General features: G+C 35.6%; 2 protein-coding genes across 2 annotated transcripts in view; both read left to right on the top strand.

Moving 5' to 3' along the window:
* LOC118273242 (lipase member H-like) overlaps positions 1-11,243 on the top strand; it is a 199,180-nt gene that overhangs the window by 34,621 nt on the left and 153,316 nt on the right. The gene's annotated exons all lie outside the window — the stretch shown is intronic.
* LOC118273008 (arfGAP with SH3 domain, ANK repeat and PH domain-containing protein) overlaps positions 1-11,243 on the top strand; it is a 36,866-nt gene that overhangs the window by 1,540 nt on the left and 24,083 nt on the right. Inside the window, 1 exon segment of the mRNA XM_050699104.1 lies at positions 9,850-9,922. Within this exon segment, the coding sequence (XP_050555061.1) occupies positions 9,850-9,922 (73 nt within the window).

Raw genomic sequence — 11,243 nt, 5'->3', positions numbered from 1 at the left:
TTCTATTGAATCTTTATAAAAATGTTCAACTCCAACTGCAGTTATCGTAGGTACTTACTTAGGTAAACTGTGATTTCCCCAAGCTGACAATTAGCACAGAGAAATGTCCAAGGCAAATACTACCAGCCAACTAACTAGGTAATTAGAAGCTAAATCGGTTAGTTATAAATTATCATAAAACCTAGAGAACCTAGGAAAGGTAAAGGCGTTATGTCTCCGCAATTATCATGAAGGAAGTTATCATGAGTAACCACCGGAAATGCTTATTAGGGGACGACACGCTTGACATCTGTCGAACATTCCAATGCTCAGGTGATCCTGCTTGGAACATCATTTCCGGTAGCTTCGAGCTTTTTTCAAACTCAAAGAATGGCCGTCGCGAAACATGTCCATATTTGGAGAAGTATTTATAGACCAGGTAAAGCACACAAGTAATTAATTTGATTTGTTATACCTCTATATAGTTAGGTACTTAAACACGGTGTTTAAGTTTGTAACAATTTTGCACGTGAATGTTCTGAAGTCATAGACAAAGAAGCATTTAACTACATCTGAAATGCTAAATAAATATCTATCATTTTATGATTATTAACAGATGAAAAACAGGATGTTGTAAAATAAAATTAAATGTAAATAGATCTTGAATTAACTTTAGAACTGAGGCGCAAATGTTAGTAATGATTACGTTCTTCGCAATATTTGCCTATGTAAATGTAGAATTGTAGATAATCTAGGGTCCCAAATGCGAGATAGACTTGGTAGTCGGTAATTGACAATATTCGTGACGGTCAACCGCTTAGCTCAAGTATCGACAAACGCCGTACGACGTTACGAGGCTCTTGTTAGACAGATGGGTCAAGGGTCTGATTGACGTCGAGAGTCGAGAGTTATTGTAGTATGTATTTCCGAACATAAACAGACCTACATTTCTAAATTATGACGTTACTCGTCTTTCATGCTCTAATAGATACGGTTCGGAAATCGTAATTGACATGGTGTCATGTAACATTGAAACCAAACCTTAGTTAGTTACAACTTTCAATATTCCTACTCTTAGTAGGTACAGTACATCTCCACCCATTTAGATAGGTACCCAGTTAAGATATACAAATGTGCATTTCAGAAAGTACTAACTCTACGATTCCTAGAAAAATCCAGTCACAGACCTGAAATCTGACGCCATCTCCGTTGCTTTCTATCTTATGTGTAGATATCTGTCTGTCTAGACATTTTCACTGTACAAAGACACAGACACATAATTAAATTCGTGATTTTCGCTACAGCACCCTCAACAAGATTTTATTTGCTTTTGTTTCTAGTTTTATCCTAGCTTCTCTAATTCACTATATTTTGATAAGAGAATTTAATGCCTATAAACTAAATATAAGCTCAGTTGTTTACCTGGCAAAAATAGGTACATAAGTACATAATAGGTAGTGTAGTAAATAACCTGAACATAAAGCAAGTCGAATTCACATTGTGAATTTCAGACGCTTTCAAAACTTTTATTTTATGTAGTCGTAAAACTAGACGAAACAAAGAATTAACATATTCCGCATAATGAACACAAAACAGGGATTACGAGTTTAGAGAAAGTTCGACATTGATATCTCTGACTACGTTGCCGTTGCAAAAGGAAACCTTGACCGGTTGGTCGACTGGTCCACGAACAAGTTTCAGGTTACGGAAATGAGTATTTTATTTTCATTGTTGTTACATGCTCGTCTAACACGCATTTCATGATCAATACACATTAGTTTTGAACTTTGGGTGATAGTAATTATATCGAAACAAAGGAAATAGGGTCAGGTAGAAAATAAACAATATAGTTAATCAAATAAAGTAACTACTTACAGCACCAGTAAGTAACATGTATTATGTAACTGCAAAAACAATGTAACTTTAATGTTTGTAAATAGGCAGAAGCCTACTGATTAAGAACACAATAGGCCGCGCCCGACGGCCCGATATTCTTATCAATGAGACGTGTAAATGGCAACTGGATACGAGTTGTTTTCTGTTAGTTATCAAACCAAACGCAAGTTGCAGTTTCCAATTTCCTGCGTGAGCTGACTAGCTGACCACTGGTGGTTATATCGGAACACGTTTCCGCTAACAAGTAAAACAAACTGCGATAGAAAGGTGGTAGCCCCACGTAGGTCACTGGGTCGCTAGGTGGTCTAATGGAAATTTCAAATTATCAATTTAAAAATCATCATGTATTGGAAAGTGGTATCATTAACATCAATACCTTCAATATAAATACTTCAAATTAAGAATTTAATGAAACCACTCAACCCATTAAAAACTACAGCATAGATAGTTGTCATAGTTACGCTCATGTTGACTTATTACTTAGCAAGGAATGAAATAATCCAATATTAGATATTTATTATTGCAAATGTCGTCGTCATATGCATAACTGAATACGAAGATGCTGTAATGTCGTCATTGGAACCATTTAATGAAAGCTTAATGCCGTGCTGTGGCATAAATTGCAGTGTAGCCCACAAACACGACAAAAGTGAATTATCTACTGTCCAGAAGTGTTATGATGACGCACAGTGAATGCTGATGACATTTTGACGACAGGGACGCTTTGGTACTTAGGCGATTGAGAAATAATTGCATGGCCGGCCAGTCACTATAAATACTACCCATTATAATGATAATACTGTCATAGGCTTAATAGAAAACAGTTTCTAATTTCTACTTATGGAACATTTTTGTTTAACCGTAAACAACTAAAGTCTCTAGTTTTAAAAGAAACAGCTAATTTATGTAATTTCAGCCTCGTATACCATTTCACTGCGTGCGTTTAAAACGTTTGGCTAACCGCCAACAAGTAACTGGGTACAAATTGAATAAACGAATCGGTACTTAATCAATGTCGGATAGTCGGGGAGTTCCGAGAAAAAATAAACCCATTATGGAAATGGACCTAACTATAGGTTCTTACACCTGTATGGTCCCACAGTCCCACGCGATCACAGGATGAGAATAAAAAAATATAAAGTAGTTAGGTAGAACTTACTTTATTTATTTTTTGGAACTTTTGTATAAAATATAGGCGTAACTAACTACTTGTCGATTTCGTATCTTATTGTAACTTTCGTGAGACATACTAAATTAATTATTATGTTATCGGCTTACTCACGTACTGTTTTGACGAGGAACTCGATTAGTTTCAAGCCATGCTAGAGGCTCATATTCATGAGCAGCATTCCGTGACACGACGTGGAGATTGTCGCGCTGCTACTTATATGGAAGGGTCAGTAGCAGCGCGACAATCGCCGTATCGAGTTCCTCGTCAAAACAGTACGTGAGTAAGCCGATAACATAATAATTGATTTCGTATCTAAAAAAGAATTATTCAACACCTATCTTTCACTTTAAGAACCTCAACAAATTTTGAATACATAGTTATAATTAATCTCAAAACTCAAGCGAGATGAATATGAATTACTATCCTATTATCTTTTTGGTCGTTATTTATAGTGCGTTGTATGAATAGGCCTTAAAAGGTCAACAGCCAATGAGTCATCATCCATGGCACTATCTCGCTGCATAGCGAAGTCTTCGTCTAACCAAACACAGGAGATGCGGCACACGATAAAAATCCTGCATGACTCACATAATATGTGGTGTTGTTTGTGGAATGAATTATCAGATGAAAAATTACTGTAATACTCCTTGTCTTGCCGTCCGATGACGGTGGGTTTTGTTAGAATTAGTTAAATAATGAAATAGTAAATAATTACTTATTGATATAGAAATGTTCACATTAAATAATGATACCGATTACTTTTTTTAAGGTTTTTTTATTCATTTTTAACAGCTTTTTGGATCAAAATATTATGTAGTATCTAGTTAATATTTATAATGTGTTTGTTTACGTGTTTACTTTTTATTTTCATGTATATCATTGCGTTAGGTTCAGTTAAAATTGAATTGATCAAGGACACGGTTTCAATGCCTGCCACGCCCTTATTAACTTATGTGATTTATGTCTTTAGACTTTCAGATAACTACCAGGTGAAAAAATACGTGGACGAATAGACTTAGTTTTAGTTTTGAATAAAAATATGAAATCGCCATTCTAGCTTGAGTAAGCTCAAAGCTCATTCCGTGTACCTAACGAGGCCTTTGAGAATAATATTTCCGATGAAAATCAATTACAAGTAAGAAGAACTTCAATTAAAACTTATAAATATTCCTATTGTACAATAAAGTAAAATATGCTATAAACATACAAACCTAATTGCCCTAATTTTGTGAAATGACTTCGTGTGGGTGTAAACGATTTCCAATTCGATTAAGGCAGTATGTTTATGTTCTATCAGCTATCTGTGTGCGCTCTTGAAAGCAATGTTCTAAACAAAGTCATAAATCCATAACCTAGTAACTATGTAGTTTCCTAACAATAATGGCGCAGTTTAATCTACAGCAATGCAGACACGATTATGCATGCCGGTAGAGCAGCATGCATTAGACTCGTCCCCTTCAGGCCCTCCGCGATAGAGTTACGGGCACTTGAGCACGGCAGGTTTCTATACTTTAAAAGTTTCTATCAAAAGGTGCTTTTACCCTTCCATATAAGTTATGGATAAGCAGGCACACGTATGTTATGTTACCAAGCTACTCAAAACCTGGTAGGAGTCTGAAAGAACTAATTTCATATTTTGAATAGAGAGACTTTTTGAATATCAAATGTTTTGGTAAACAAGCGTTGCTACGTCTATCAGCCCACGATCTATTCAACGAAGAACGACTTCAGAGAAGGCAGAACCGAAACTAGTAAAACAGATGTAATAAATATGCATTGCAACAGGCCAACCGTGATTATAGAACATCGAGGACGGTCGTTTACCTTAAGCTAGTCACAATAAGTACCTACTTAATGTAGATAATACAATACGAATACGCTGTAGACACCCACCACACAACAGAAAGCGATAATAAAATTCTCTACAAGGACCGGCGGACTGGGACATGGAATTGTATAAATGTTTAAGAAATACATGGAGCAAAACAAATTAGGGGAAACCAATTGCAGTACGTTATTGTTTAAAACATAAAAGGAGTTAACATCTTTTCGAAGTCTCTTTGTTCGAAAGGAACTATTTGAAAGACAAAAGCTGTGAAGATGATAAAACTTTGTGCATTTCGTCTCTTTTAACTGGGAAATCGGAAAGTTGTCGGAGGATTTATTTGTTCTTACCAGGATTGTATAACGCACATTTATGTATATGTTCATCTTAAAAATGATGATGACTGCCTCGTTTTTCGAGTGGTCGCAAGTGCGACTGCCGGACAAGGAGCTTCAGGTTCGATTTCCGGGTCGAGTAAAGTATTACTGGGTATTCTCAGTTATTCGAAAATTTCTCACATGGGACTTATAACACAAATGGTTAAAAGTGGGTGTACATTGTATAGCGGCATTACGTACCGTAATGTGCACCTCTGCCTATCCCTTCGGGGATAAAAGGCGTGACGTTGCGTTCATCTTAAAAATATTCTTGTAGAGATATACCTACATTGAACATAGACAGTAAGTGTGTCATCAACTCGGCTTTCTCATTTCCTTTATGACTTGACTATTGAAGATGGTAATGTGTATGCGTAGTCTGCGGAGAGCAATTTTCTCAACAGACCTATTTTTGTCTCGAGAAACCTTATCAATCCATTTATCTGAGTAATTTTATGAATTTTTCTTATTTCTAGAGCACTTATAACTTTATTTTTGTAACTAAGTAAAAGTATTAACAAAGTGAGTGCATTCATTTGATGTAAAAAGGAAACATACGCGTGGCTATCGAACAGTAAAATAACATGTGGTGTTCCTTGATCAGATGTGATAAAGCGAAAGTACCTGCTTGTGCTTACTCGTCGTGCCCGTGCTCGTAGTACGTACATTTTGTAATGAACTTTCTCTTTAAATGAGTGTGGGTGTACTATTACACACAAAATTTGTTTATGATCGATTGCTGTTAATAATAAATATGCACTATACATGCAAACTATTTACATGAAGTATGGACACTTCCGTGAAATTAGTAGTTTAATGTTTTTGGATAGGTGAGTGGATATTAATAACAACTGGCCTCTGTCAAGCAAAAGAGCCTACCATGATAGTAGTTATTTTTGGGATGAACGTCATTTGACACTAAGTTATTGACTTTAACTCATTCAGGCAATGTAATAATGATTCAGTATCCGAGGTCAACACTATGCAACAATCTTTATTATATATTAATATTAGTTATAATAGGTACTACATGAGTGTATAACTGGTTAGATAATTAATTAGTATGAAAGTCACAGTCAAGAATGAGTAACCGACCGCAATGTAACGTAATACTTATAAAAAAGTAATGGGAAGCGAGATGTGTTAGCGCTTGCGATTTTGTGACCTACTGAAGAACAGGTTCGTTTAATACTGTTTTTATATCTACAACAAAACTTGCTAGATTCAGTAGAAGTCAATGGTCCTACATAATTTGCCTCGACAATACTTTCCGTGTCGCAGTTCCTTTGGAATAAATGTAGAAGATAAAAGTTGTACCCGTGCCAACGTTGAACTTACACCTGCTGCTTGGCAGCGACATTTATGCTGTGGATCCAACCAACTTAAGCAATAAACAGAATTATTTTCTTTATGTAACTCGTGTTTAGGCATGTCTGAAATAGGCCTTTAGGTTTCCAGGCATTGGAAGTTCAAACAAAGTAAAATGGGTTCATCCATGACATGAGGCGTGACGTAATGGAGCGTAAGAGGCACCCAACATGTTAATGTGTTAATTTGAAACGCGATGTGTTTACAAACAACCTTCTGGATAAACGCACATGCCTAAAGATCACTGTTCATGTTTTGGTTATCCGATACAGTAAACAGGAACCTAATAATTGGGCGTTGTTGCTACTCGTATGATCGGTTAGATGTTTTCGACTTACTAACAATGTTCCTGATTTAAATAAACAATTTATGTAACTAATCGAATGTAGCTTACATAACTAGTTATTTCAGATACTTTATAGTCAGTATTGTCGGGAAAAAATTGGTAAACTTTGCAGTCAGCTTCTAAAGTTTCAACGAGACGTTTCATAATACTTAGTTGGAAAGTTTTTAAACGATAAAACTGGCTTTAAAGAACTCTACTAAGAGTATAAATATTAAGTAGGTATTTAGTGAGTACTTTTCCAAAAATATTAGGATTTTTTGCCATAATTATAGTAAATTTCAATCCCATATTTTAAGCACATTTTATGGAATATCAAATTGAAAAATATTAAATTTAGTATGACGATTAAATGCATTATCTATTCTTTTTGAAGTCTTGTCGATGCAAAATATTGTATTACTTTCTAGTCGTTTTGCTTGATTTGGAAGAACCTTCGATCGGCGTTACCAGCTTGTGGATAATTACACAAGGTTAACCGCTTTCGCTGTAGGAGACGATGGGTCTCATTGACTGGGGGCAACTTTTGTGCAATTATGTGTCCTAACAAGTTCTTTAAAATTTTAAGAGACTCATTTGCCAGTCCAATAATAACTTAAATTTTTGCACACATTAGGGAAGAGAGATTTTATAATTAATTAACGCTTCTGAGTATAAGTTAGGTATAATGAGTCTTCAACACAAAAATAATATTAAAGAGACGTCCGCATGTGACGCATACTATAGTGGTTACAACGTTACAAGTAACAAAGCACATACATTAAGTAATAACACAGATGAATCACTCCTACCATCATTTTGCTGAAAACCTACGCAGTGTGCCATAGCAATCACTGTTCGGCTTTTACCGTAAACTGTACAGATGCGACTGAATGACGTTTTAATTACACGACCTATTTTGAACAGCTGTTTATTGCGTACTTAATTTTGGAAATGTCACACTTGTGTTACTGTTAATCACAAACAAAATTTTAACGAGGACATGCAATGAAAACGAATGTAAAAAAGGCAGTGATGCCCAAAATCATTTAACTATTCATATGTGAGATAGTACTAGTATTATAAGAGCTAAACTATATTATATGGTAGATACTATTCGTAGGTACTCGTATAAGCAAGACTGTGAAGCGACGTGACCCATTTAGAGAAATCCTCTGCGGAGCATAAAGCGTAGAGCCGTGTAGAGGTGATAGTTCGATCTGTTAGAAGACAGAACAAAGGAGGCGTCCTCTGTTGTCTGTGAATAACTATAAACGTACCTTGACTACTCCGACGTTACATTGTTCGTGTACATTAACCGTTTAAGTAAAATAGTTAATAGCATTATGTCTTTTGTCCCTATTTAAATACACCCAACGCAATAATGTGTAAGGCGGATTATGGCTGTAAAAGGTTGTTTAGTTTCCTTCAATGGGTGGCTTTTACGGATTGCTACCCTCTGACTACTCGTATTACAGGATTCTTATCCTAATAAATAAGGAACTAGTGACTACCTTTCGCCAGCAAGTTGTTCTGATCAAATTAGCGAATTAAAGTGAACGAAGGAGGTTACTTAAATACTAGCAGGTGTGCGCAGAATTTTAACTGCATGACGCTTAAAAATAGATGTCGTGATATGTTAAAGCAAGCCTGCAGGCTTTTAGATGTTATCTTATGCGTATTAAAATGCAGGTTCCAAGTTCCAACCATTGTTACTATGCAAGACTATAGAAAAGAAAGATATCGTCGTTGTGATGTAATCCGAATGGAAATTGCTATAAGTATTATAATTGTGACGATGCATTTTAGGGCTATTATTATTTGTTATTATAGTAATAGTGATTACATGATTTACGTTTGTTTTGTGCGTCTGATGACGTGCTTTACGCAACTTTTCATGCGTCGTTGGTCACGAGCAAGAAAGCGAATATTCTCATTGTTCTGTTATCTCATACTTATCATCTGATGTTTGGACAAATGCGGATTATGTAAGTTAAGTATTGTTATGGACGTTTAAGTGGACGTCATATTGTAAAGCTGTGCAATCGGCTGTGAAACGCAAACGAACCAGTTATTCTGTGTGTCTTACAAAAATAATAAAATGGAAGAACTTTCGTTATCATCAGTTGAACGTTTCCAGCTAGACCTTTTCTTTAAAAAAATACTTTATCTTACATTTGTAACTACACATTTAATTGTTCATTTCTGTTCTATATGAAAGCATAGTAAACCCAGATATAGTTAGTTATTTCGCTCACAAAACCGTTGCATGACGATGCAATAACGTAGTATCACTCGACTCGATTTCCCCTTGCCCAGTAGCCAGGTGTTATGATCTAATTTAAACAACTGACATCGATAACATGTGTAATGTTTTCTACCGTGACTAATTATAAACACCTAAAGTATTGTTTATAAATTACAAATATCCATTCATTCATTCATTACAAATTTATCATATCGAAGTGGCAATTGTTGCAGTTAAGAGAATTGCTTTCGTAATAATAACTATCAGTTAAAGGTCATTGACTCCAAATTAGGCAACTATTTTATCTTCATAATGGTATCAACGTTGATCAAGTCGACTGCAAATGAACACTTGAGTCGAATCGAAGTAAAGGTGCACTGAATCGTTGCGCGTTTTATTTTGGTATGAGCCGATTGCTTAATTCAGGGGGACCATTGATTAATCGCCGGCTGGGGCGACAGATGTTCGCTGTGCTCCCAAACCGAGTTGAATGGCTCGTGGCTCCTATTGTAAACGAGTCTTTATGCCGTCGACAGCTTGTCCCCGTAAAAAAGTTTTGAGCGAATCCACTGTTGCAATCGTAACGGACTATTCTCTGCATTAAGATATTGGCCTGCCAAATGGACGACTGTTGTTTATTTTTTTCCCTTTATCTTGTTTCAGACGTTGGATTTCGACCGAGATGGCCTAACGAAGTTGAAAAAGGCGATAAAAGCAATACACAATTCTGGAAATGGTAAGTATTCAACAAAAAGAAGGACATTTGTTTCTAAAATCAATATTTGATGCACTGGGCAGTTAAATGGTTTGCCAAAGTGATAAGAATTTAAAAGTTTCCAGCTTTACGAGTAGGTTAAATGTTCCTTCACGTTTTATTACGGTAGAACGAAAGATAATAATGCTCTCTTTTAGTGCAGAACAGACGGTAACCGGACAATATACTTTCCGAAGAGTTTATTTGTATTCCCATCTGTAGTGGCACGTTTTACAGGCGACACGGAACGAGACTCGATTAAAAATAGAAATAGAGGAAGTATACGGTATGAATAGCAGACTGGAATAGACGAGATATTCGATGCATGTTTGGTAACTTTATAAATAAAATACATTCTGTTACTTTACTTCCAAAGGAAACTCTATGGATGGAGTATCAGCCAAATAAATTTATTTGTCAGCTAATGTGCATTAAAGCATTTAGGAATAGTCAAGTTAATTATGATGAAAAATACCAACATGATTTTAAAGAGCTATTCAATATTCATTTGTATAGAAAACTCCAATGCATAGCTTAGACTGAGCACAAAACCGGCTTGCTAGGACGAAAGGCCGTTCAACCCGCTGAACTAGAATGACCCAAATATCGCAACAAATAGTGCTTGCAGACAGACATTAATGCATTATTTGTAAACACTTCCATTCACTTGTTATATAATTTAAGACTGATTTATTTATCTACGCGAGCATTTAATAACTCTTCTTCCTGTACTGACGCATTTACTTCCTCAAATTCAAAACAAAAATTGAAAGAGCGTCTCTTTAAAATTTTATGAAAGCCACAAAAAATGTGCAGTCAGCACAAAATGGTAAGGAGATTTTAATGACCGCAGCAATTCATGACTTATGAAATGAAACTAAGCAAACAACTTTTAGAAAGGATAGAATCAGCATTAAAGTCCTCACAGTATGAACAGAATCATTGCAAAGATTAAAAACCTGTAAATTTTTTTCTTTACTAATTATGATTTTTGAGCCTAATCATGATTTGATAACTGAGGATTTTCTTGAGGTACACTCATACATCTATCGAAGATTCCATTCGTACCAAGAAGCTATTCCATAAACTACCAATTCCGCTCAAATATAGTACTTAAATGTTTTGAAACTCAATTTCTGCATTTGAACAAATAGAGATTGAAATATAAACCGAATCGAGAAGCGGTGGCCGGCCACGAATGAATTTCCCTTCATGTGCGACTTGTCAAGGAAAGTGGGTCGAACGTCTGGTTTCGCTGACCACGTTATAACTGGAAATATTAGATTATTTGTTTCGGACTTGA

Source organism: Spodoptera frugiperda, chromosome 15 (assembly GCF_023101765.2).
Source record: "Spodoptera frugiperda isolate SF20-4 chromosome 15, AGI-APGP_CSIRO_Sfru_2.0, whole genome shotgun sequence".
Taxonomy (NCBI): Eukaryota; Metazoa; Arthropoda; class Insecta; order Lepidoptera; family Noctuidae; genus Spodoptera; species Spodoptera frugiperda.
This window is presented reverse-complemented; position numbering and strand designations above follow the sequence as displayed.